The following is a 22,219-nucleotide window of genomic DNA, read 5'->3' as shown; positions in this document are numbered from 1 at the left end:
CTTGTATGCAATCATGAACTCAGGCCACACTGTCACCTTCGTGAGGCAGGGTGGAATCCCTGGAGGTTGCAAGCTAGTAAAGGAGGCCTTCCATCCTTGGGAAAATGTGGTCCAGTTCTGTCTTCGAAAAGAAACATTTCTGCTTTGAGAGCTGTTAACTCTTAGAGGTAGAAAATGTGCAAAATGGTGAAGGAATGATTATGTGTACTTTTACAGCTTTCAGAAATTTGGAAAGTGCTGCAGAGCACCATGGGGAATTCTCATTCCTTCATTCAGTGCATATTTCATTGATTCACTTTTTTTTTGTGAACATGTATTATGCACCAGTTGTGAGCTGGGCATGTTCTAGGTGCCAGTAACACAAGAAACAAAGTCTCTGCCCTTATAGAAGTTATACTGATTTCAATGAGTAAGGGCAATAAATAAATAAATAAATAAATAAACATATATATATATATATATATATACACACACACACACACATACATTTAAATTGCGATATTTGGTAGCGTAAGTGCTTTAACATAAAATCAGCATAAGGGGATAGAGAGTAAAGGGGATAGTTTTTATTAATAAGATTTCTAAAAAATACTTTTCCTTGTGTGAGCTGAGTTTGTGACTTAGTGGTAGAGTGCGTGCCTAGCATGTGTGGTGTGAGGCACTGTGTTTGATTCTCAGCCCTGCATGTAAATAAATAAATAAAGTAAAGGTCCATCAACAACTAATAAGAATATTTAAAAAGAAATTTTCTTTGTGGCATTATTCCAGATTCACAATTGTAAGAATAACACGGAGAGGTTCATATAGCCTTCATTCAGTTTCCTCCAATGGCAGAACCTTGGATAGTGGTAGCATGATATCACTACCAGGAAATTAGCATTGATAAAATCTATTGGCCTTATTCAGATTCCACAGGTTTCACAGGCTTTCATGTTCGTGTTGGTGCATAGTTAGTTCTATGCAATTTCATCATAGAGGTAGGTTCATATTATGGCCACCACAGTGAAGAGACAGCGCAGTTCCATCTCAAGAATCCCTGGTGTGGTCCCTCTATAGTCACTGCTCCTCCCTCCCTCCCGTTCTCCCTGCCAACCACTGTCCTGTTCTCCATATCTGTCACTTTGTCATTTCAAAAATGCAATATATGTGCGTGTGTTTATGAATGTGTATATGTGTGTGTGTATGTGTGTATACATATGTCACTTTTTGTTCACTAAGCATAATTCCTTTGAGGTCCATCCAAGTTGTTGCATGTGTCAGGACCTTGTTTCTTTCTGATGCCGAGTAGTGTCCCTGGCATAGATATATCAAGGTTGGTAACAGTCACCCACTGAAGGACCATTGGGTCATTTACAGTTTGGGGCTGTTATGAGGGAAGCTGCTGTAAACATTCACATACGGATGTTTGTATGGATATGATTTCACTTCTCTGGAGCAAATGCCTAAAACTGAAATTTTTGAGTCAGATAGTAAGCACATGTTTAGTTTTGTAAAAAACTGCCACGCTCATGTTCAGAGTAGCTGCACCATTTTGTATTCCCTCTTGCAACCTTCATTTATAGCAACATTATATAGTCAACGAATGTTGTCATCTCTCAGGGTGATTCGGAAGTGACTCAGATGGTTTGGAACTTGCTTTGACCATAACACAGTACAGTAGCAATGTGTTTGCACTGCATGCCTGGAAAAGGCAGGCGGTGCTCACTCTGAATCCCACTGAGAGCCTGAGTAGCTGGAGAACTGCTGATCTGCTGCCTTCTCACTGTATTAGTCAGGATAGGCCAGGTTAAGCTTCAGTAACAATCATCTCCCACTCCCGTTCTTAGAGACTTGAGATCATGAAGGTTTATTTCCACTCATGCTATATATCTGTTAAGAGTTGGATCAAAGATTGAAGGGCTCTGCCCTCCTATAGCCCCAGGCTAGTGGAACAGCTGCCATTCCAAGATTATTGGTCCATGCAGAGGGAAGCAGGGAAAGAGGTGTTTCACCAAAGGTATTTCACCAGCAATGAAATCTCCTACAGTGTGTCCCTTCCACTTAAACCTCTTAGCTTTCTAAAGCATGGCACATAACTTCACTTAGGAAATGAGGTGGAACAGTGCCACTGTACCATGTGTATTGAAGGTGGGAAGCCAAAGAGATTTGCCAGGTGCCTTAGTGTGAGACACACACAGGCTGTGGCAGGAGGACTGGCAGTTCAGCCTGCTTTCATCATGGGCCTGGGCTGGGCAGCCACACAAAGGCAAGTGGGTTAAGAACACAAGAGAATCAGTCTCATTACTTCAGAGACGTGCCATGTTTTCCCTCCCAATACCCTTGCCCACCTACTAAGGCTGGTTTCTAAGTATTTTTTTTTTATTGGGAAAATTAAATTTTTCTTTAAAAAAGTAAAAAAATGCACACTTTGAAATGTTAAGAAACACTCTAGAGGTAATTGCAGAGAGGAAATATTGAAACCTTTCCAAGTGCTTTCAGGGTCACTGGAATTGGTGTCTCACTTTGTGACTGCACATGGCTCCTGCTTTGAGCAGAGAGCTTTTTACTTGGACCCTGTGCACAGCTCGTGAGCGTGCCTGTGAAAGAGCCTCATGTTTCTACAGGACTTTATTTTTTTGACTTGTCAAGCATGAATTGCATTTCTAGATCTGATTTTCCAGTTAAGGAGTCTGGTTTCCCTTTTCTGCTTTTAAAACTATTGGTATACATAAGGAACTCAACCAGGGCCTAATCCTCTACGCCAGGTGTCAGGTGTAGGGTTTGCCCACGGTTGATGCTCAGGGACTCTATGCTGCTGCCTCTGGATTTAAAGTGCATGTGTGGCCTGGGCAGACAGCCTGCTCATTCATTTGACTACTCAGGGCTGGGAACTGGCCCTTTGCAGAAGGGTCCAGCACCAGCTGCTAGGTAGCCCCGGGCATCATCTATTGTTTATGGACTGAAGGACTCGGGCTTTGGGCATCAGCTGCTGTCCTCATCGTCCCTGTTTTTCCAAGCTGTTGCACCCCACCTGGTTTATCTCCTTTCCCTTCCAACCAGCCCAGCTCACCTGTACCTGTAACTTCCAGGAAGACCAGTTTACCCTAAAAAAGAGTAGTTGCTGTTTATGGAATAACCGTGCGTAGGTGTTTTTCACATTTTTTTCCCCACTCAACCTCTGTGGTAAGTACCATCATTCTCAATTTACCAACGAGGAAGCTGAGTCTCTTGGGGATCACATCTGCCTGCCTGGCTTCTAGATTTTGCCACTGTATTGTGCTATTTTCATTTCCTTATTTTATTGAGTATAAGATGCCTCCCCTCCCTAAGATTTACTAGTATCTAGTGCCTGTAGGTCTTTGTGCTTTGAGTAATGTCAATCCAGATTGAAAATACGTCAATTTGATCGTGCCTCGGTAACACACATTTTTATTAATTTGACAGTTCTGTCACTCCCAGTTGTAATGATCATATCTATTTTATCCTCGTCATCTTTTTAGAATCAGCTTAAAGAATTTTTGAAATCTGAGTCGAATCAGCATTGTTATCCTTGCAAGTCCATGAAACCTGCCCCTCATTTCTGTCACCTCAGTGGACACTCAAGCTTCTGGGCCCTTCCAGTTCTCTCTTCTAGATGACTTCCTCTTCCCACGCATTGGCCCTTGTGTATGATAGAGCAGTGACTGCCTTTCACGGCTTAGAAATTTTGCCTCTTTGCTCTTTGATCGTTGCACCCCAGCTGTAGGTAGCATTTACAATACAGCCCAAGAGTCACTTCAGAGTTAGAGGGTTCTGTGCCATGGAATCACCGAAGCGAAGATGGAGAAGTGTTGGCATGGGTGAGGGTGAGCCCGTGCTAGTTAAGGTTTCTAAGAAGACTTGGCTGTCAGACTCAAAGAATCCCTTCTCCAGGGAGGTGAGGGGGCAGCAGCCCTGGAGATGGGGCTCTGCTCCACTTGTGTCCGACTGGAGTCACTCCTGAGTCTGACGGCTTCCTCCCTCTCGCAGCCCTTTGCCTAGGCACAGTGACTGCTCCAGAAGGAAAGAGGGTTCCACACCACAACAGCATGTGGCTTGTGCTGTGTTGAGGGTGACGGAGCCCTGTGGCTCTTCCCAACTCTCCCAGCCTGAATGGAGAGACGAAGGGTACCAGGGATAGAGGTGGCGTGAGGCCAGGCTCACTGTGGCTTTCTGGGACGGTGGGGAATATTTTTAATCCCTTTTGCCCCAGAGACCTAGAGATATTCAAGACCTAACACAGACTCCAAAGAAGTCGAAGGATGTGCTCAAAGTCCTTTTAGGATAGCAATGCAATGTCTGTGACGTCCAAGGGAATAAAATTCGTCAGCAGAGATTTGAACTAAAATTACTTGGGCTCATCAGCAGTTTGTGAAGATGCAGAGCGCTTGGTTGTGAAAATAGAACAAACACGCACATCCAGTTTATCCTTAGCTTTTCTGGTTAATCACACTCTGCAAAGGCCCGGCCGTAGTCTGGGAGGGTTGTTCAGGTCCTTTGAGGGTAAGCAACAGAGATGTCTCAGAAGTCATCCTACTCAACAGCTCCCCGGTTCCCTTCATCAAGCCCATATCTTGATCCTTTGACCAGTAGGTGCCCCTGGTTAAGATCCAAATGACTGGGCAATGGAGGGGTGCTAAGGGAAGGGAGATGGAAGGTCCCAAAAAAGGAACCTCTTCTTTTAGAGAGCTGTTTGCACTGAAGAACATTTTAGGAACATTTTACTTGGAGATCCAGCTGTCACCTTTATGACATTAAACATTCCTCGTGATTATTATGGTGTCTAACATATGTTCTTACCTGCTTCATTCTTAAAGGGACATGACCTTCTGGTGACCTTGTTAGCTACTTGGGAACCCTCCCTGGAGGAGTCACCTGGGGCATGACCTAGCAAGAGAGAGTTCCATTGAATTGATTCTTGTATCACAGGTGGCCCCTCATGATGGCCTTATTTTGGGGGAGATACCAGGGATTGAACTCAGGGGCACTCAACTGCTGAGCCTCATCTCCAGTCCTATTTTGTATTTAGAGACAGGGTCTCATTGAGTCGCTTAGTGCCTTGCTGTTGCTGAGGCTGGCTTTGAACTTGTGATCCTCCTGCCTCAGCCTCCCAAGCCACTGGGATTACAGGCATTAAATATTCCTTAATACGTTTTTAAGAACAGCATTAAAATGAAAACATAAAGGTGGTAAGAAAATGAGAGTTTTTAATGACTTTTCCTTGCAAAGTGGGGCCCTCTTAGAAAACTGGAAAATAACATTGGAGGAAAAGATACAAAAATTTGGAGACCAAGTAAATTCAGATTATTTTTCTGGGACTTACTATTTGGGATGTTGGAAATTGGATATCATGTACAAGGCTACATAAAAGACTATTTTTATATTGCAAGACATTACAATAATGCTCCCTAAAATAAGAAATATAGAATAAGAAAATATCGTAATCCCAGAACTCAAGCAAGTCAGAGCATCGTCATTTTGCAGTGATCCCCGGCATTCTCTGACCACAGGTGGACACCCTGCCTGTTTTCAAGCTGAACGGTTTTGCAGTCCATGACCTTGATATGCATATATTTATGTCATGTAGTTATCTCCCTTGTTATAATCTTCAAGGATGCAAATGCTCTGCTTGGAGATGAACTAGCTTCTGATCTCTAGAGCTCAGCAGATAGCAGGTGTTCTGTGACTGTTCAGCGAAGGCAGACCCAGCACATTTTAAAAGATGACTTTTGCCTACGATAGAAGGAAAGGGGGTTGTTGGGATTTTATAGTTTTGTCAACAGTTCTTCATATCCTGTCCGCTCACATCATGCTTGGCATGACTAATGTGACTGCGGCAAACTCCTGAGGCCAAAAAATAAGGAGAAACTTTATTGGCATACACTCTGCCCATGCACAAAAAGGAGGAAGTCCGCCTGGGCAGCGTGGTGCTTGCTGGAGCTCTGTACACAAATTAGGAATTGAAGATGCGAGTCGCCATTACTGAGTTTACTTTTAGCACTTTAGCCAGAGCATGTGGCTCTCTGGTGTCACATCAGCCTGAAGAGCTTGACTTGGTTGGCATGGACTCTGTCCAGTCTTGGCACTGTGTCATCTGTTTAGAGAGTCTGGGAAGAAGTGAGCAGCCGTGGAGATCTGTTTAAAAGAAAGGACCTGGGCTGGGGCTGGGGCTGGGGCTCAGAGGTAGAGCGCTCACCTACCACGAGTGAGGCACCGATCCTCAGCACCGCATAAAAATAAAAATAAAGATTTTGTTTATAAAAATAAAGATTCCACCTATAACTACAAAATAAATATTTTTTTTTTAAAAAAAGGACCAGAAAGAACCTCCTTGGGCTTCTGAGAGCTGGGTGCCTGCCCCATGGTAAAGGCCAAGTCTGGGGTCTAATTAGGCCTCTCCTGTCCCTCTGGCTTCCTTCTGGGGTTGAGTAACTGGCCTGGAGAGCAGGCATTTTCTGTTTGCTTTCTTTCGTCCTTCAAGTGTGTAAATACACACTTTCTTGGTTTATTCTAAACAACAGTAAGAGATCACTGGTTGTGCTGGGAAGCACACAACTTAGGGAAACCAGACTGGTTCTCACTGTTACATACCAATGTACCAGTTGCATCCCTTTTTAGAGAGAGAGAGAGAGAAGGAATGGGGTTTAAAACCCTATCTGGGTCGGGCACAGTGGTGTGTACATGTAATCCCAGCAGCTTGGGAGGCTGAGGCAGGAGAATCACGAATTTGAAGCCAGCCTCAGTAATTTAGCGAGACCCTGTCTCTAAATAAAATACAAAAAAGGCTGGGGATGAGGCTTAGTGGTAAAGTGCCCCTAGGTTCAATCTTTGGTACCAAAAAATAATAATAATAAAATAAAATAAAACCCCATCTTATGAGTGGGGTTTTATCAGAGGGGAGGTGGGGCGGAACTCGTACTCTGTGAATGATTGAGTCAAAGCTCTCCCTGGAGACACAGACAAAGATCCCAGCAGCAGTGGCCTGGGAGGGACAGGCGAGCTGGTGGGTCTCCTGCTGTGACTCTCATGGTGTCTGCATCTGCGTTCAGCCTGTAACTAGCGTGTTCTTTGCCAAATGTCTTCCAGGAGCCATCAATTTCCTGCGCTCTCTCCTGGAACCAGACCCCGTGAAGAGGCCAAATATTCAGCAAGCACTGGCGAATCGCTGGCTCAATGAGAATTACACAGGCAAAGTGCCCTGCAACGTCACCTACCCCAACAGGTAATTTAGTGCACACACAGGGACTCCGAAGTCCCTGGCCTTCAAGCCCTGGGTAGTCCTCTGGACAGCAGGTCGCACAGGATTCAAAGCAGAGCCGCATTTTCGGTGCACAAGAGGAAGAAGACGGGGCTAGCATGGGTGGTTGTTCAGAGGGGCAAGTGGAGGCTGAAATCAGGCCGTGCTCCCCCCTCCTAGACTTTCTTTAAGGGCCTGTGTCTTCCCTGAGGGGTGCTGCTTTTTAGTTCCCATGAAGGGACCATGTAGACAAACTGTGACGTGTGTATATTTGTGTGTGTGTGTGTGTGTGTTTGTGTGCATGTCTGTGTGTCTGTGAGCCTGTGTGATCCACCCCCGAGCTCTCCTGCCAACATGAGGCAGACTCCTGGGGAACTTTCCTTCAAACCACCCCTCAGAGGCCTCTTTGTCCTTGATGTTTCTTGCAGACCTGAGACCTCCCCTTAATGCACTGGGGGGCAGGGAGAAGAGGGGGTAGGGGTCACTCGCTTCCTGCGGGGTTTCCCTGTGGACTTCCTGTCAGGCTTGACCTGTCAGTATCCATGAGGAGGGCCTATTAAGGAGAGTGATGGACAGGGATCCACAGCCAGGAACACTCAGAGGCATTTTGTGTGGCCCAGGCTTCTCCATGCTGGGTGCTGACTACAGTTTTGAGAACAAGTACAAGAAAGCATGTCCTGACACTTTTTTTTCCTACTCATCTGACATAGTATTAACCAATGTGAGCAAGGGAGGGAGGGGACCCTCACCTCGGCTACTTTAGAGCAGACCTGGAGACCACCCGGCCCGACACCTTCCAGGTCTGAGAACCACTCTTCTTCTTTCAGACCTAGGGAGGCCTGCACATTTGACCACACTTGCATGGGGACCAGAGGACCGCTGATCGAGGGGGGGACTGGCAGGGCAAGGAAGGAGGTGTCCTCTGTGGTCATAGTTCCAAAACACCTAGAAAATTCTGAAAACACGCTTCAGGTCTTATCAGAGCTGAAATGCTGAGTAGGTCTAGAAGAACTGAAGGGGGGCAGGTGGACCCCTTCACACCACTTTGTCCACACTACTTGGCCAAACTTACACTTGCTGTGGTCAGGGAGGAGGTGGTTTTGCACAGTTGCCATCTAGAATTCTAGCATTTGGCTCATGGGCGGTAATTTAGACAAAGTCTAGATTACTTAGGTTACCAAGGGAACCTGAAAATAGATTGCTGTTTTCCAACACCTGCTCAATTTGGGCCAGTATCTGAAACACACACCAGAAATATTACCCTAACGTGAGACAGAAAGCAGAGCTGAGGGGCCGGGCCTCATTACCAATGGATAGCAGCACTCAGGTGTGCTTTCTGTTAAAGGAGGGGGCATTGGTGGCAGCCAGATGAGCCATTAAGCTAATGTAATCACCACCTAAATGAGCATAATCCATCCACCAGCTCCTCAGCTGTGGAAGGGGTGGGGCTAGTATTAGAAATCCAGCCAGCCTCCTCCTTGTTGGCCACATCTTTGTTGACAGAGAGTCATGATGTGGTGTCTTATTTTGGAGCTTTCTCACATTTGCAAACAGGATTTGGTAGATTAAAACTTAAGTTCAAGTTCCTATACTGGTTTTGCCAGATTGATATTTTAATTTTTTTTTTTTTCATTTGAACTTGGTCAGAAACACAGAGATGGAACATGTAATTGGTTAGGTAGGTTGTAAACATGGTTAAGATCTCATATATAAACCACCCCCTGCCCCCACAGCTCAGTGTCTTCTGTTTATGTAAGGCCCATTACTCATCCTATACTAGAGTCAAATCAGTGCTCGAGTTTTAAGACAGGAAGCCAGAATTCCAAACGGTTTGGGGGAGGTCCATGTTATTTATAGTCTTTATTTTGAAAAATGTTTATCTTTAAGGCGAAAATATATTTTTGATACTTACTTTTCTTGTTTTACTAACACATAGATAAAAGGAGAAAGAACATACAATTAAAGAAAGGACTATTTATAAAGTATGGTTTATAGTTTCCCAACATTCCTAGCCCCAGATTTGATTATTTTAGACATTGTCAGTGTTTTCCTTTAGGAAAGGAAGGTCCCAGGTTTTGTATCACTCTTCTGTGAAACCTTCTCCTATAAAGTTATTTGGACTTCTGAATTGATCTCTTAAAGGAAAGAGGAAAATAACTCTGGAAGTGAATTTTTTTATAATGAATATTCATGCCAATCAGTCCATACGTGTTTGTGGGGAGCCTGGCTGCCCCTTAGGTCTAGCACAGACATTTTTTAAGCCCACCTTGCTGCCTCTTGGTGCCTCCCCACAGGGTCCTGGACAGCTCCCCACCTCTCCTTTGGCTCTGGAGATGGGTGGGAGGAAAGGAGGTGATGGGTGATATAGAATAGTCCAAAATGGTATAAAACCAGATTTAATGAGATGTACTTAGTTTAAATTATACCTCACATTCTGGAACGGTTTGCTATTCTCTGTGTCATCCAAACATTCAGAGATGATACAAATTCAATAACAGATATTGGAGAATGCCAAATATATACATTATTTATTGGAAAATGTTTTAAATATGTATTACTTGCAGTCAAGAAACTGTTGACAGCCTGTTTTGGCAGGGCTCTCCTGTTTTTGAAGACAACTGATATAAAGGGAGCCATGGAGTATCTGCCCCAAGAACATCCCTCGCCACACTATCCCCCATTCCCCGGGCAGTGGCGCCTCACCACCTCCCAGGAACGTGCGCTGGACTAGAGGGTGGGACCGCGCTGGACTAGAGGGTGGGACCGTGTGAGTGTGGATGCGGTCGGATTGGCCAGGAGCAGAGCCACGCAAGTGTCGCTGTGATCTGATTGGCCAGGAGCAGGACCACACCCCCCTCTGCCCCTACCTTGCGTTTTCAAACAGTCTCACCCTGCGTGTTGAGTGGTTTAGCCAACCACAAGTAGTTTTATATATTTGAACTAATGTTATTAATACCTTTTTTTTTTTTTTTTACAACTAGTCGTTTCAACTTCCCTCCTGGCCATTACCTAGAGTTTGTGATTTTATAGCAAACAGGAGTGAGGAGAAGGGTTTCATTTTTCTTTGGGCCTGTTTTGTTTTGTTTTTTGTTTTTGTCTGGGATGAGGCAGTACCTACTCCCATCTAGTGAGAGGAGAGCTTAGGTGGGTCACACCTACAGATGGTAAATGATGGTCAGGAGGCAGTTTTACCCTCCGCACCGTGCCAGCTGGCCATGTGGACTGGGCAAGTGGGGCCCCTGCTTTTTACAATTATAGGTTGCACTGTGGGGTTCCTCTGAGGTTCCATCAGAAATGTCTTCAGACCTTCTGGTGGCAGTTATGGGGCTCTCCGGCCATTTGCTTTAGCCTTCTGCTCACGGAGGGCCCTATTTGTGTCTCTCGAGAGATTTAGGATGATGCACCCCACACTACCTGCACATAGTGCCTTAGGACCCTCAGCCTGATTTCTTGTGCTCTATAGCCATTCTGTGTGTCCTTGAGAGGCAGTGAGTGTAGAGATTTGACCACCAGACCCAGCCAGGCTGCCCAGGTCATAACTGAAAGAATTTCCCACGCAAAGACACTTTGCCAGGAGAATTCCAATTTTATTGCAAAGCTGTGTGCTTATATAGAACTAAGGGGGAGGTGGTAGGGCTTAGATAAATGGCAGGCCACCTGTTTATTGGCAAGTTCTTCCAGATATCAGCTCCGGAGCCCAGGAATTAGTTCTTATTGGGGGTAAGGTTCCCCGCCAGCGAGATTTGAAATTGGCGCCGGTGGGAGAGTTCACACAGGCGGGAACTTTTCGCGCCACTGCAGAAAAGAGGAAGGTAGGAAGAAGAGGTCCTTAGGCGCCATGTTGGGGTTTTTCTCTGGGGTACGGCTGCCGTTTATACTTTTCCCAACAATAACTCTGGGGCTGTTCTTTCCACCTGTGTGACTCTGGGAAAATTACTTCACTGATGTGGGCTTTGGTTTTCTTCTCTGTAAAATGGGCATAATGATGGAATCTACTCACAGGACCGTCAGGAGGACTGAATCAAGTTACATTCTCTCTCTCCCACTGGAACGTCAGCTCCAAGAGGCAGGGATCTGGTGGGTGGGTGAGTGAATGAGTGATTAAGTAAATGCCCAGGATTTCTTAAGCCTTCTGACTTAATGAGTTTTTCACAATACGCCTGTGATGAAGCTTCGGCTTGTCTTCCTCTGAGAGCACCCCACTTCCCAGCTGAGCCCCAAGTTCCCCGCTGTGAACTTGTGAGCCTTCGCTGGCTCCTGACCGTGGTGTGGGCCAGCTTCTGAATACCTTTATTTCCCATCCCAAAGACCAGAGTGTGGGCTCCACCCACGGGCAAGAAATACATTTTATGGAAAATGTTTATTTGTAAAGAGACTTGGGAGGCAGTTGGAGAATTTGAATGTGATTTGAGTATTAGAGGATACCAAGGAATTATTAAAATGATACTAAGGGAGCATGATTCTATAGGGGATATTCTAGGGGAGGTTCAAAGACATACACTGAAGGATTTAAAAATACAATGTTATGGTGCCCGTGATTTAAAATACTTTGGCCAAAAAAAAAACTGAATGAAGCAAGTGTAGTGAAATGGTAATTATTACATCCAAGTGATGGTATGACATGAGGCAATTATGATCATCCCCCTATATCTGGGGGACTGGTTCTAGGATCCTGCCTCGGAACACCAAAAATCAACAGATGCTCAAATCCCTATGCACAGTAAAGTACTATAGTTTTTGTATATAACCTATGCACATCCTCTTATATATTTGAAACACCTGTAGATTACTTATAATACCAAATACAGCATAAATGCTATGTGAATAGTTACAATATTGCCTTTGTTTAGGGAATCATCACAAGAAAAATGTTGGTTCACGTTCAGTACAGAGAAATTTAAAACATATTTTCCATCTGTATTAGTTGAACCTCACCGGTGGGGAAGGCCTGGATCTGGAGGGCTGTCTGTACACTGGTCCCTTCACTTTCCTGGATGCATGGAATTTTTCACAGTCAGGTGGATGAATGAACGAATAGACCTGATTGTCCACAGGGGGCCTTTGGGGCCTGCTGTGCCGCCATGTTTGTGAGCCATGCTGTGGAGAGGTGACCGCTTGTGTCTGTGCCTCGCAGGATTTCTCTGGAGGACCTGAGCCCCAGCGTGGTGCTGCACATGACGGAGAAGCTGGGCTACAAGAACAGTGACGTGATCAACACGGTGCTGTCCAACCGTGCCTGCCACATCCTCGCCATCTACTTCCTCTTAAACAAGAAACTCGAGCGCTATTTGTCAGGGGTAAGTGGGACCCTGGGGGAGGTTTGTTTCTGTCCAGCGTTGCCCAGTTGCTGACACTTGATCCCAGCTACTAACTTCACCTGATGCAAAGCTGGGTTTCTAGACGGAGGGACAAAGGGGTAGCAAACCCTGCTTCTCAGGTAGCGCATTTAACCTGAGATGTTTTTCCAAGATTCTTGCGCAGAATTAAGCCTGGGCAGAATGGTGAGGGGTTCCAGCCTGTTTTCTTTCAACTTCTTAGTTGCCTGTTTTTCTTCTGCCCCATTTAGGTTCCCTGGGTTAGAGCTGTTGAGGGCTTCTCTGGTCATAAAAGTTGGGGAGAGGATCCTCTTGGGCATTCATCCATACAGCATGGTATTTGAGAAAGCCATGACAGCCCTCTGTATGTGGAGAAAATTCTACTGAACACATACAAATTTTTTTCCTTGTCATTATTCCCCTAAACAATACAGTATGACAACTAGTTACATAGCATTTATCTTGTAGGTAGCCCAAGTAATCTAGAGATTCAAAGTAAATAAGAGGGTGTGCATAGGTTATATGCAAATTCTACCTTGTTTTACATAAACATTGGCAGCTTTTGTATGCACTGGGGGTGGGGGTGGGAGTCCTGGAACCTATTGCCCCAGGACACTGAGGGATGCCTGTGGTGACACTTACTTCTCCAGAAAATAAGAATGAAATTGAGCTTCACTAGCTTGACCCCTATCTTCAGTGCAGTCTGGGTGTCAGAAAGTTCATGCCTGGTGTCATGTGTCAAGTGCATTTGGTGTCCTGTACCATTCTGGCCACAAGCAGTTCATATTGTGCCTGGGAAGGAGAGCTGACGTGCTTTGGCATCTAGTTTTGACTAAATCATCTCTTTCCAACTTGACAATGACTTAAACTAATTCTACACCTAAAATGGATCTAAGACAATAAAGATCCTATACCAGACTATCCCTGCTTCTATTCAGCTGGGTTAGTGCAGACCGGATCTAACAGGAGGTCAGTAAAGAAATTCAGAATTGGTAGGAAGCCCATCTAAGATTTGATGGAATATTTGCTTTCATGAAGGATAACCTTGATCCTGTGTATGTGGCACCTGGAGATCTGATAGAGTGCAATTGTCTCTGTTGGGACACCATTTAGAATCTAGATGGTAAGAATAAACTTTTAGAGCTTTCTCAGTGCTATTGAAAGTCACATGATAGCCCAGTATGTCACAAAATTCTTCCAAGGTTTAGAAACCTTTTTGAATATTAGAGCAAAAGATTAAAATCCATCTGCAGCTGGGGAATCCATATTCTCCCTGCCATGGCACAAATGACCAAAATACTATCCATAAGGCAAGAGGGTCAGTTTGTCTCATTAGCGGATAGATTTGGGAGATGGCTAGAAAACATGGATTGATATATGAAGGAGCTCTACAGAAGGTTTGTTGAACAGTTGGATGAAAGTACAGATGTTTCCAAGCTGATTCAGCTTCAGATAGTTGCTAGATTTTGCTTCCGTAGGGAATTATCCACAGATTTTTTTTTTTTGATGAACCACCAAAAGAAAGAGAAGAAACATTCTCTACAGTGAAAGGCATTTCAAAATGAGAACGATGTTTTATGGGTGTAAAATATGCTCTGTGTAAGCAGAGAATCTATTCCACTGGGAATAGATTTGTAGCTTTGAGGTTGCATTTCAGTGTTGTTGCATCACTCATAGGAAAACTACTGTAGGAGAGGTGTCAAACCCAGAAAAACAGGACTTTTGACACATAGTGCATGTATCAGTCCATTTTCTGTTGCTGTGACAAACTACCCGAGGCTGGGTACTTTATAAAGAAAAGGTGTTTATTTAGTTCATGGTTTTGGAAGCTCAATGTTCAAGATTAGGCAGCTCCATCTGCTTGGTCTCTGGTAAGGACTCCCTGGCTGTATCACAATATGGCAGAGAATAGGAAAGAGAAGTGACCACACGGATAAAAGCCAAGTGTGTTGGGTGGCCTCACTTTGTAACTGCCTGCTCCTAGAGTACTGCCTCACTCCATAAGATAGAGTCTCCAGTGACCTAATTATCTTGCACTAGGCCCTGCCTCTTTAAGGTTCCACCACCTCTTAACTTGACCACGTGGGGAAACAAACTTTTAGCACATGAATTTTCACAGGTCATACCATAGTTTATTATTTTATATTTAGGATTTTACTAGGTGATAAGGAGAGATTAAAAAGATCTCTGTACCACACAGTGTTCCTCTAGTGTCATCATGAGCAATTTAAAAGACACGGGCCTGAAGCTGAATCATATGCTCCAAATTTCTTTTATCTTATCCTTTTAAATTCCTATTGCATATTTCATAATGCAGATGATATATTAGTACAGTGGTCCTTGCTTATGATTGATGGCTGAATGTGCATATTATCTACGTCCCTCTGTATACTTTTTCCTCTCCTAAGGGCTCACGGTAATACTCTTTGGAGACCACCATGCTAGAGAGGGCAGAAGTTTTCAAATGGTTCTCAAGTAAGAGAAGAGTTAACACACTGATTTTCTTTTTTAAGAGACAGTGTTATTCAAAAATCAAGAAGTATTTTCATGAAACTAGCCATATTATAAGGTTCATGATTTCATCTTTTACGGGATGACTGCTGCTTTCCTAAGTTAACAGATCCAAACATTCTGGTTTTTGAGTGCTTTACCAAGTAAGATGGGAGAGGTGTTCATTTTTAAAATAGTTTCCTGTGGCTACTTTCACATTTTCAGATAAAAAAAAATTTGGTCATTTGTGCACTTGTGAAACAATTACATGGTCCATCTGAATCAAGAAAGCTGTTTTGCTGAAAGCCCTTGATTCGTTTGGGTGTTTAGCTTTTTGCTACGCGTCTGTCCCTCTGCTTTGTCTAGACTTGGAGTGTCAAGTGTTGCTGGGCATGGTTTTGTCTGCTGAGAACATTCCCTGGAAACTCAGCTGACAGTTCAAACAGGAGGTTTTCATTTTTTTTGTGTTGGTTTCACATTTAACCCTTCAGTTGTAGGGCATGTCTGGTCTGATAATCCAAACTGTAGTCAAGTGGCTGTTTTTAATCCAAAGTGAATTAATCTCCACAGACAACTACGGCTGGCCTGCTCGGAGATTTCCAGAGGTGGCTAATTTAATTGCACCGTACGCACCATCCTGGTTACTAACCTTATCAGCCAATTACTAACCACCCACATATAATTTTTTAAATCTAATCCACTGGACTAAAAAAGTAGAATATGATACCTTAATTATTTTGCCTTTTCTTTATTTTCTCTTGGCTTCCTCTTTTTAAAACGAGGAAGCTAGAGAGTCTGTAAGGGCACTCTTGATTGTCTTCCCACCCCTAATCCATGCCATCATTCTTCTGCCTTCTCCACTTTCATAGTGATTGATTGATTAGTTAATTAGTCACTTCATTTTCTCTGTCTCCAGACAAAATTCCACCTTTATCATCTTAGGTGCAGTTATCCATCTTCTTCCTTAAGGCACAGGATGAATCGCGGTGGCTTCCCTTTGGAGGGATATGCTGTGCTAAAGTAAGCAGACAAGTGAGATTTAGACCCCATTCAATGCTTTCCAAAAGATAAGTTGTTTTGCCTGCTCACCCGTTTGGTTTCTGCTTTCCAGCCTAGAGCAATTGCTGTTACTCAGATGAAAGAACCCAAGCCCAGCAGTGGGTAGTGACTGGAGGGTCACCAGCCCTTTGCTTCAGAGCCCATAATAAAAACAGCCGCCAGACTCTGAGTCCAGTCCCCTCCATGCTTCGTCCTTGGATGAGACTGCACCTTGCCGTGACTTACCAACCATTCTTGGCCCTGTCCCAGACAAGCTCTGGTTTAAAAATGAATGACTGCTTAATGGACGTTTCCATTTCTCAGACTTAAGCTCTGCTTTTCTTCCCTCTGTTGGTAGAAGTCCGACGTCCAGGACAGTGTGTGCTACAAGACCCAGCTCTACCAGATAGAGAAGTGCAGGGGCCCCAAGGAGCCGTATGAGGTGAGTGGCCCAGAAGCAAGCCCAGACGCTCTGAGGAAGAGGGGAGGGTGGACAGGAAGCTGGTTACTGTGGGGACAAGAGGTACCAAGAGACGGACACCTTGTCACTGAGCCCTTGGGAATTCGTTTGCTGGAGCACCACGGCCCAGTCCCCGTGCTGCAGTCCTCCTTGTGGCCACATGTCAGAGTCACAGGGAGCATTTAAACATCCGGGTGCCCAGGCCCCGCTGCAGAGAATTATATCTAATCTTGGGTCGATATATTTTAAAGCTCCCTGAATGATTCCGATGAGCAGTCAAGGTTGGAAACCCTTGTCATCGATCCAAAAGGAAAAAACAAACAAACAAACAAACAAACAAAAAGGTGCCCAAAATTCAGCTGGATGTCAGGAGAGAGCAAGATGAGGAGCAGGGAACGTTCCGGAGGACAGCAAGCTTGTCCCGTCAGCTCTGTGGTGCCTTGATGCCGTGTAGAACATACCTGAGGGGAAACACCAACGGTTAATTTCAGGGTAAAAATCAGTGTCCCACGGCAAAAGGTCACAACCTCAACCCCACACACACATTTGTAAGATTGGGCCTGGGGATCCCAGACCCAAGGCCAGGAGCATGGGCCTCCCTCTTGTCTCCGTCAAGTGGGCTCTTCTTTCTCAGTTTTTTCCCAGGGAACCCACTCGCACTCTCTCTCTCTCTGAAACCTCTGCCATGTCCCCTGTGTCCCCATCAGAGGAACCTGCCCTGGGACACTCAGGAATTCCCTCATGGGAGGAGACATCAAAAAGGGATCTTCCTTGCCCCGGCCACCTCCGTTCCTTTCTCTGTGTAAAGTTTTCCTGGTCCCCCGAGTCCCGCACACTGCCTGCGAAGGATTCTCTCTGGGGTTCACTGGGTCTAGCTGTGCCCGGGACGAGACGATCCTGTGTGAATTGGTGGGAGCTCGGGACAGGGCTCATCCCCAGGCGCCGGGCGAGGGGCGATAGCATGGCTGCCCTTCCTATAGAGAGTGAGGGGCAGAGGGAAGGGGCAAAGACAGTAACAAGGAACGGCCAGGGAGGAGAGGCAGGGGGGACCCATGCCAGAGAGACCGTGGCATGCAGACCTGAGCAGAGCTGGCAGGGCAGTTAACGTCCTAGGGTGTTGGGATGGCCCGCCCTGTGGAAGTAGAGGAGGAGGAGAGTGATGGCGTGGGTTAGGGGTGGAAGGACTTGCAGGGCCGGAGGCGGAGCTGGGGCAAGCCTTTTCCCTGGGCTGATGCCTCTTCATCTGAGACCAGCTGTGGGGCACAGGACAACGTGGTGGAGAGGAGCTTTTGGAGGGTGGGTCCTGCCTGGCAGGGGCTGAGCCACCAGCTCCCACGTGGCCGTCGGGCGGAAAGCAGGCGAGCAGGGACGTGTGGGGACCCGAACCCAGCCCCCTGGCCAGTTCCTACCACATGTGACCTCTCTTGCCTGAGTGAAGATGTCTCAAATCTAGCGTGCCCAGAAGCAAGCTGTCCTCCCACGCGTCCTCACGGCCGCCCTGTCCTCCCCAGGGACACGGGGCAGAAACCTGAGAGTCCTTCTTGAAGCTTTCTCTTCTTTTCCTTATCTCCAGAGCTAGCCCCTCGGCTGACTGGGCTCCTAAGTCTCTCCTCTGCTTACTTGTCCCTGTCCCCCGCCTGGTCCCAGCTCTGCCCTGCCCCGCTGCAGTCTCCTCCCTTGTTCCCTGGGTTCCCCGATGGCTGCCCCCCACCCTCTTACCCACACAGCAGCCAGAGAGAGCTTTCACCCTCTGCTGGCATCATGTCAATCATGTCACCCCCTGCTTGAAGCCCGAGGGAGGTCCTTCTCCTTCTCCCTTGCTGGGGCCATCTGTGTGGGTCAGCTTCTGCCTGATGTCCCAGCCCCATGTCCTGCGCGTGCCCAGCCCTGCTGCTTGCTCTGTGCCTGCCGCCCTGGCCCTTCAGGCTTGCTGTGCCTCCTCTGCCCGCCAGGGTTGTGCACATACTGTTCCCTTCTTCCGGAAGTTTCTCCCCACCCCTCTTTCCCAGCCAGCGTCCATGTATCCTCAGACCCCAACATGAGTTCAGCTCCCCACGGACCCCTGCCTTCCCCAGATCTCTGTCCACACTCCTCGGCTGCTGTCACTCCACATTCTGCATTTGGCTGTTCACATGAGCAGTTTTTCATTTGTTTGGGGATTATTTGGTCAATGTCTCTGTCCCACACTGGACTGAGTTCCATAAAACAAGGATCAGGTCAGTATCTCTGGCATCTACATGATGCCTGGCATCTAGTAGGTGCTCAATAAATACTTGATAAATGAATAGATCAGAGAATCCAGTGAGCCTTGCCCCAAGTCTTGGGAAATGGATAGGACTGGGGAAGCAGCTGGAGAAGGTGGAAGGTTTCAGGTGGGACACCCCGGGGATTAAAGTGAGGGGGAAGGTGTGGCCCATGAGGCATTATCACCACCAGATGGCCATGTCTTGAGGCAGGGTGGGGCCTCTCCTGGTCGCCCTCACTGAGCGTGGCACTCAAGCTGGAGTCCGGGGGATGCACAATTAACTGGTAAGCTTCCCTGCCTGTTGGTTTGTGTTTACTTCAAATAATAATGCAAACTTAGCTGCAGCAAGTGCCCAATCTACATGTCCTGAGCAGCCCCGAGTCTCCTTGCTGACGCCCTTGCGATCCTCAGCTCCAGCGTTTCTCTGAAAGTGCCAGAATCCTGATGGGAAATGGCCCCTTCTTTCATTCAGATCCATTTTCTCTGGTGATTAGTTCACTTGGCCCAGAGACACATGCTGAACGTTTTAAACATTTGTTGAAATATTGAACGGTTAGGATTTAAATAGGAACACTAATGGGCAAACGGCATTTCAATTTTCTATGATCCATTTGTTTTCTCCAAACGGCAGCGATACTTCTGCTAATTAGATTACAGGCTATTACTAGATGGCACAACTTGTCTCGGTTGGAGCCTAGAAAGTGGAATGGGGCTTGTTAGAAAAAGCGTTCAGAAGGTCTGAGAGGACCCAGCCTTCCCGGTAAAGCCACCAGTTAGTTGCCATTGGCTGGCCCAGGAGGAGAGGTGACCCTGCATGGGCAGGGGGCAGGGCAGGGGGACAGGGAGTGTGGTGGACTGAAGTTGCAGGTCGTGTGCAGGTGACTGGGGTGTGACTCAGGGTCCATGTCCCCCAAGGATGTCATCAGGCTCTGTCCCTGAGTACAAGAATGGCCTCTTCTTTCCTATTCATTCCAGTTCTTTTTCTCCTAGGAGACAAATGAGCTGAATTGAATTTAAAAAAACTTCCCCCTTGGGATTCCAATGCTGTGATGTGAAGACTTACCCTTCTATTTCTTCTTGTGGAAGGCAGAGATTGTATTTGTAAAAGTGGGACACGTATTTCACCTGAAAACACCTGTGTGTGTGTGTGTGTGTGTGTGTGTGCCTGAGGGACCCTCTTCCTCAAAAGGGGGCTGTGCAGGACAGAACTTAGGTTGAGGAGGGGCTGAAGGCAGCATTTTTTTTTTTTAACTGGCTGTTAAAGCTGTGTGGAGCCCAAAGTCAGTCTTGTTTTTTGTTTTTTTTTTAAAAAAAAGTAGTGTTGCTTTATAGAAAACGTGAAACAGAAGTAGGAGGTCTTCTCTACCATGCGACATTGGGGTTTTGGAAGAAAAATTGTGCAGGAGGGAGGGGAAGGGCTTATTGTGATCCAGCTGCTGTGACAAATACCTCCACTGGGCCGAAATGTATTGCCTCTCGTTCTAGAGGCTGGGAGGCCAAGATCAAGGTGTGGGTTGGGTTGGTTCCTCCTGAGGGCTGCAAGGGGGAATCTGCTCTGGGCCTCTCTCCCTCCGTCAAGCTCCAAGACCTGCTGGCCATCTTGGGCATTCCTTGGATCGTACATGGCCACTATGGTCTCTCCCATGGGGTCCTCCCCTTCTTATGAGGACCCCACTCAGATGGCATCAGGGTCCACCCTAATAACCCCATTTTAACTTGATTATCTCTATAAAAGTCCTATGTCCAAATAAGACCAAATTCTGGGATCCTGGGGGTGAGAACTTGAACATGTAAATTTTGAGAGAGTGTAATTGAACTCTCAACATGCACTCTAAGTTTAAAGGTAAATAATTAAACGTTCACTTCGTGTTCACTTCAAGTCTATATAACTTCTTAAAGTAAAGTTCGGAACCAGGTCAAACAAGCTGCGCCGTTGGAGCTCAGGTTGGTAATTCCTTCTGGGGACAGAGAGGCTGGGAGAAGACATGGGGAGACCCTCCCAGCTGCTGGCTGGGTTCTGGTTGTCGACCTGGCCACCATTCCTGGGGAGTATTTTTGCTGTTTCAGAAACGAGCTGCTTACCTCTTTTCAGAGCCCTCTTGTTCTTAGTCTCAGCTTTTAATAAAAAGTTTACCTCACTGTACTGTCATGTGTAACTCATAAAGAAAAAATTTTTAAAAAGAAAGAAACGTGACTAACATTATACAGATGAAATATGACAGGGCTAAGATTCAAACCCGAGCTGTTTGACAATTTCTAAATTTAATAAAAATTATATAAAAAATGTAAAAAAAAAAAAAAAAAGTTTACCTAAACAATTTTTCCAGCACGTGAATGAGGACATCTGCTGCCTACTGCCATTATGACTTAGAGATTTAAATTTTTTTTTCTATAAACGTTGAAATGAATAATATTCAATCAGAGCTATAGGGGAAGTTGTAGGGGGGAGGGTTTAGGGAATAAATAGCAGTTACAGCTGCTTCAATTCCTGAAAAATGCTGCTCTTTACAGGCCTCCCTGGACACCTGGACAAGAGACCTTGAATTGCATACTGTGCAGGTAAGAGCATGGTGGATTCTGAGTAATTAGTCAAGCTCCCCTGAGAGGCAGACATATCTCTCTCTCTCTCTCTCTCTCTCTCTCACACACACACACACACACACACACACAGAGATAGAGATAGAGATGGAGGGAGAGAGAGAGGGAGGGAGGGGGAGAGAGAGAGAAATTGAGATGTATTTTAAAGAATTGGTTCATGTGATTCTGGCCTGGCCAGTTTGATATCTGCAGAGCAGGTCAACAGGCCTGAGACCTAGGAGAGTTGGTGCTGAGTTTCAAGTCCAAAGGCATCTAGAAACAGAATTTCTTTTTCCAGAAGATCTCTTTTTTTTTTTTTTTCTTAAGACCTTCAATTGATTGGATGAGACCCACCCACATTATGGAGGATGATCTCTTTGCTTAATATCTGCTGATTCAAGTGTTAACACATCTTAAAACTGCCTTCGCAGGAACATCTAGTCTGGTGTTTGACTGAATAGCTGGGTACCAAACTTGACTTAGCCAAATTAACACATGAAATTAACCATCACATAAGGGTCCCTACCGATTGCTCAGTCTCTGCCCAGGGCAGCAGACACTCTGCATGCCTGTCCTTATCCAGGATTAACCTGTTGTGGGTGGGTTTATCTGAGTCCCCTCAGATTAGATCGGTGCTTTCTATGCTGAGCTGAGATAGTTTCATTGTCTTGCATGACCACACACCCAGCTGTTCATGCCTGTTTACTGTATATGGAGTGGGGTTTGTTAAATTAGGCTCCGTGGCCTAATTTATATCCAAAGTCCCTTTTATGAATTCACTCTTGCTTTTTTTTCCCTGTGGCAAAACCATGCTTTCCATTACGTGATGGGCAGCAAGGAACCAAAACCAACCAGCCGAT

At 45.8% G+C, this 22,219-nt stretch overlaps 1 protein-coding gene across 1 annotated transcript in view; it reads left to right on the top strand.

The window, feature by feature from the left end:
• The window catches only part of Hunk (hormonally up-regulated Neu-associated kinase), a 97,164-nt gene that overhangs the window by 67,589 nt on the left and 7,356 nt on the right, over positions 1 to 22,219 (top strand). Inside the window, exons 6-9 of the mRNA XM_027929314.2 lie at positions 7,084 to 7,219; positions 12,369 to 12,531; positions 16,436 to 16,519; positions 21,294 to 21,341. Of these exons, the coding sequence (XP_027785115.1) occupies positions 7,084 to 7,219; positions 12,369 to 12,531; positions 16,436 to 16,519; positions 21,294 to 21,341 (431 nt within the window). The remainder of the gene's footprint in view (positions 1 to 7,083; positions 7,220 to 12,368; positions 12,532 to 16,435; positions 16,520 to 21,293; positions 21,342 to 22,219) is intronic.

Source organism: Marmota flaviventris, chromosome 8 (genome assembly GCF_047511675.1).
Source record: "Marmota flaviventris isolate mMarFla1 chromosome 8, mMarFla1.hap1, whole genome shotgun sequence".
In the NCBI taxonomy this organism is placed as follows: domain Eukaryota; kingdom Metazoa; phylum Chordata; class Mammalia; order Rodentia; family Sciuridae; genus Marmota; species Marmota flaviventris.
This window is presented reverse-complemented; position numbering and strand designations above follow the sequence as displayed.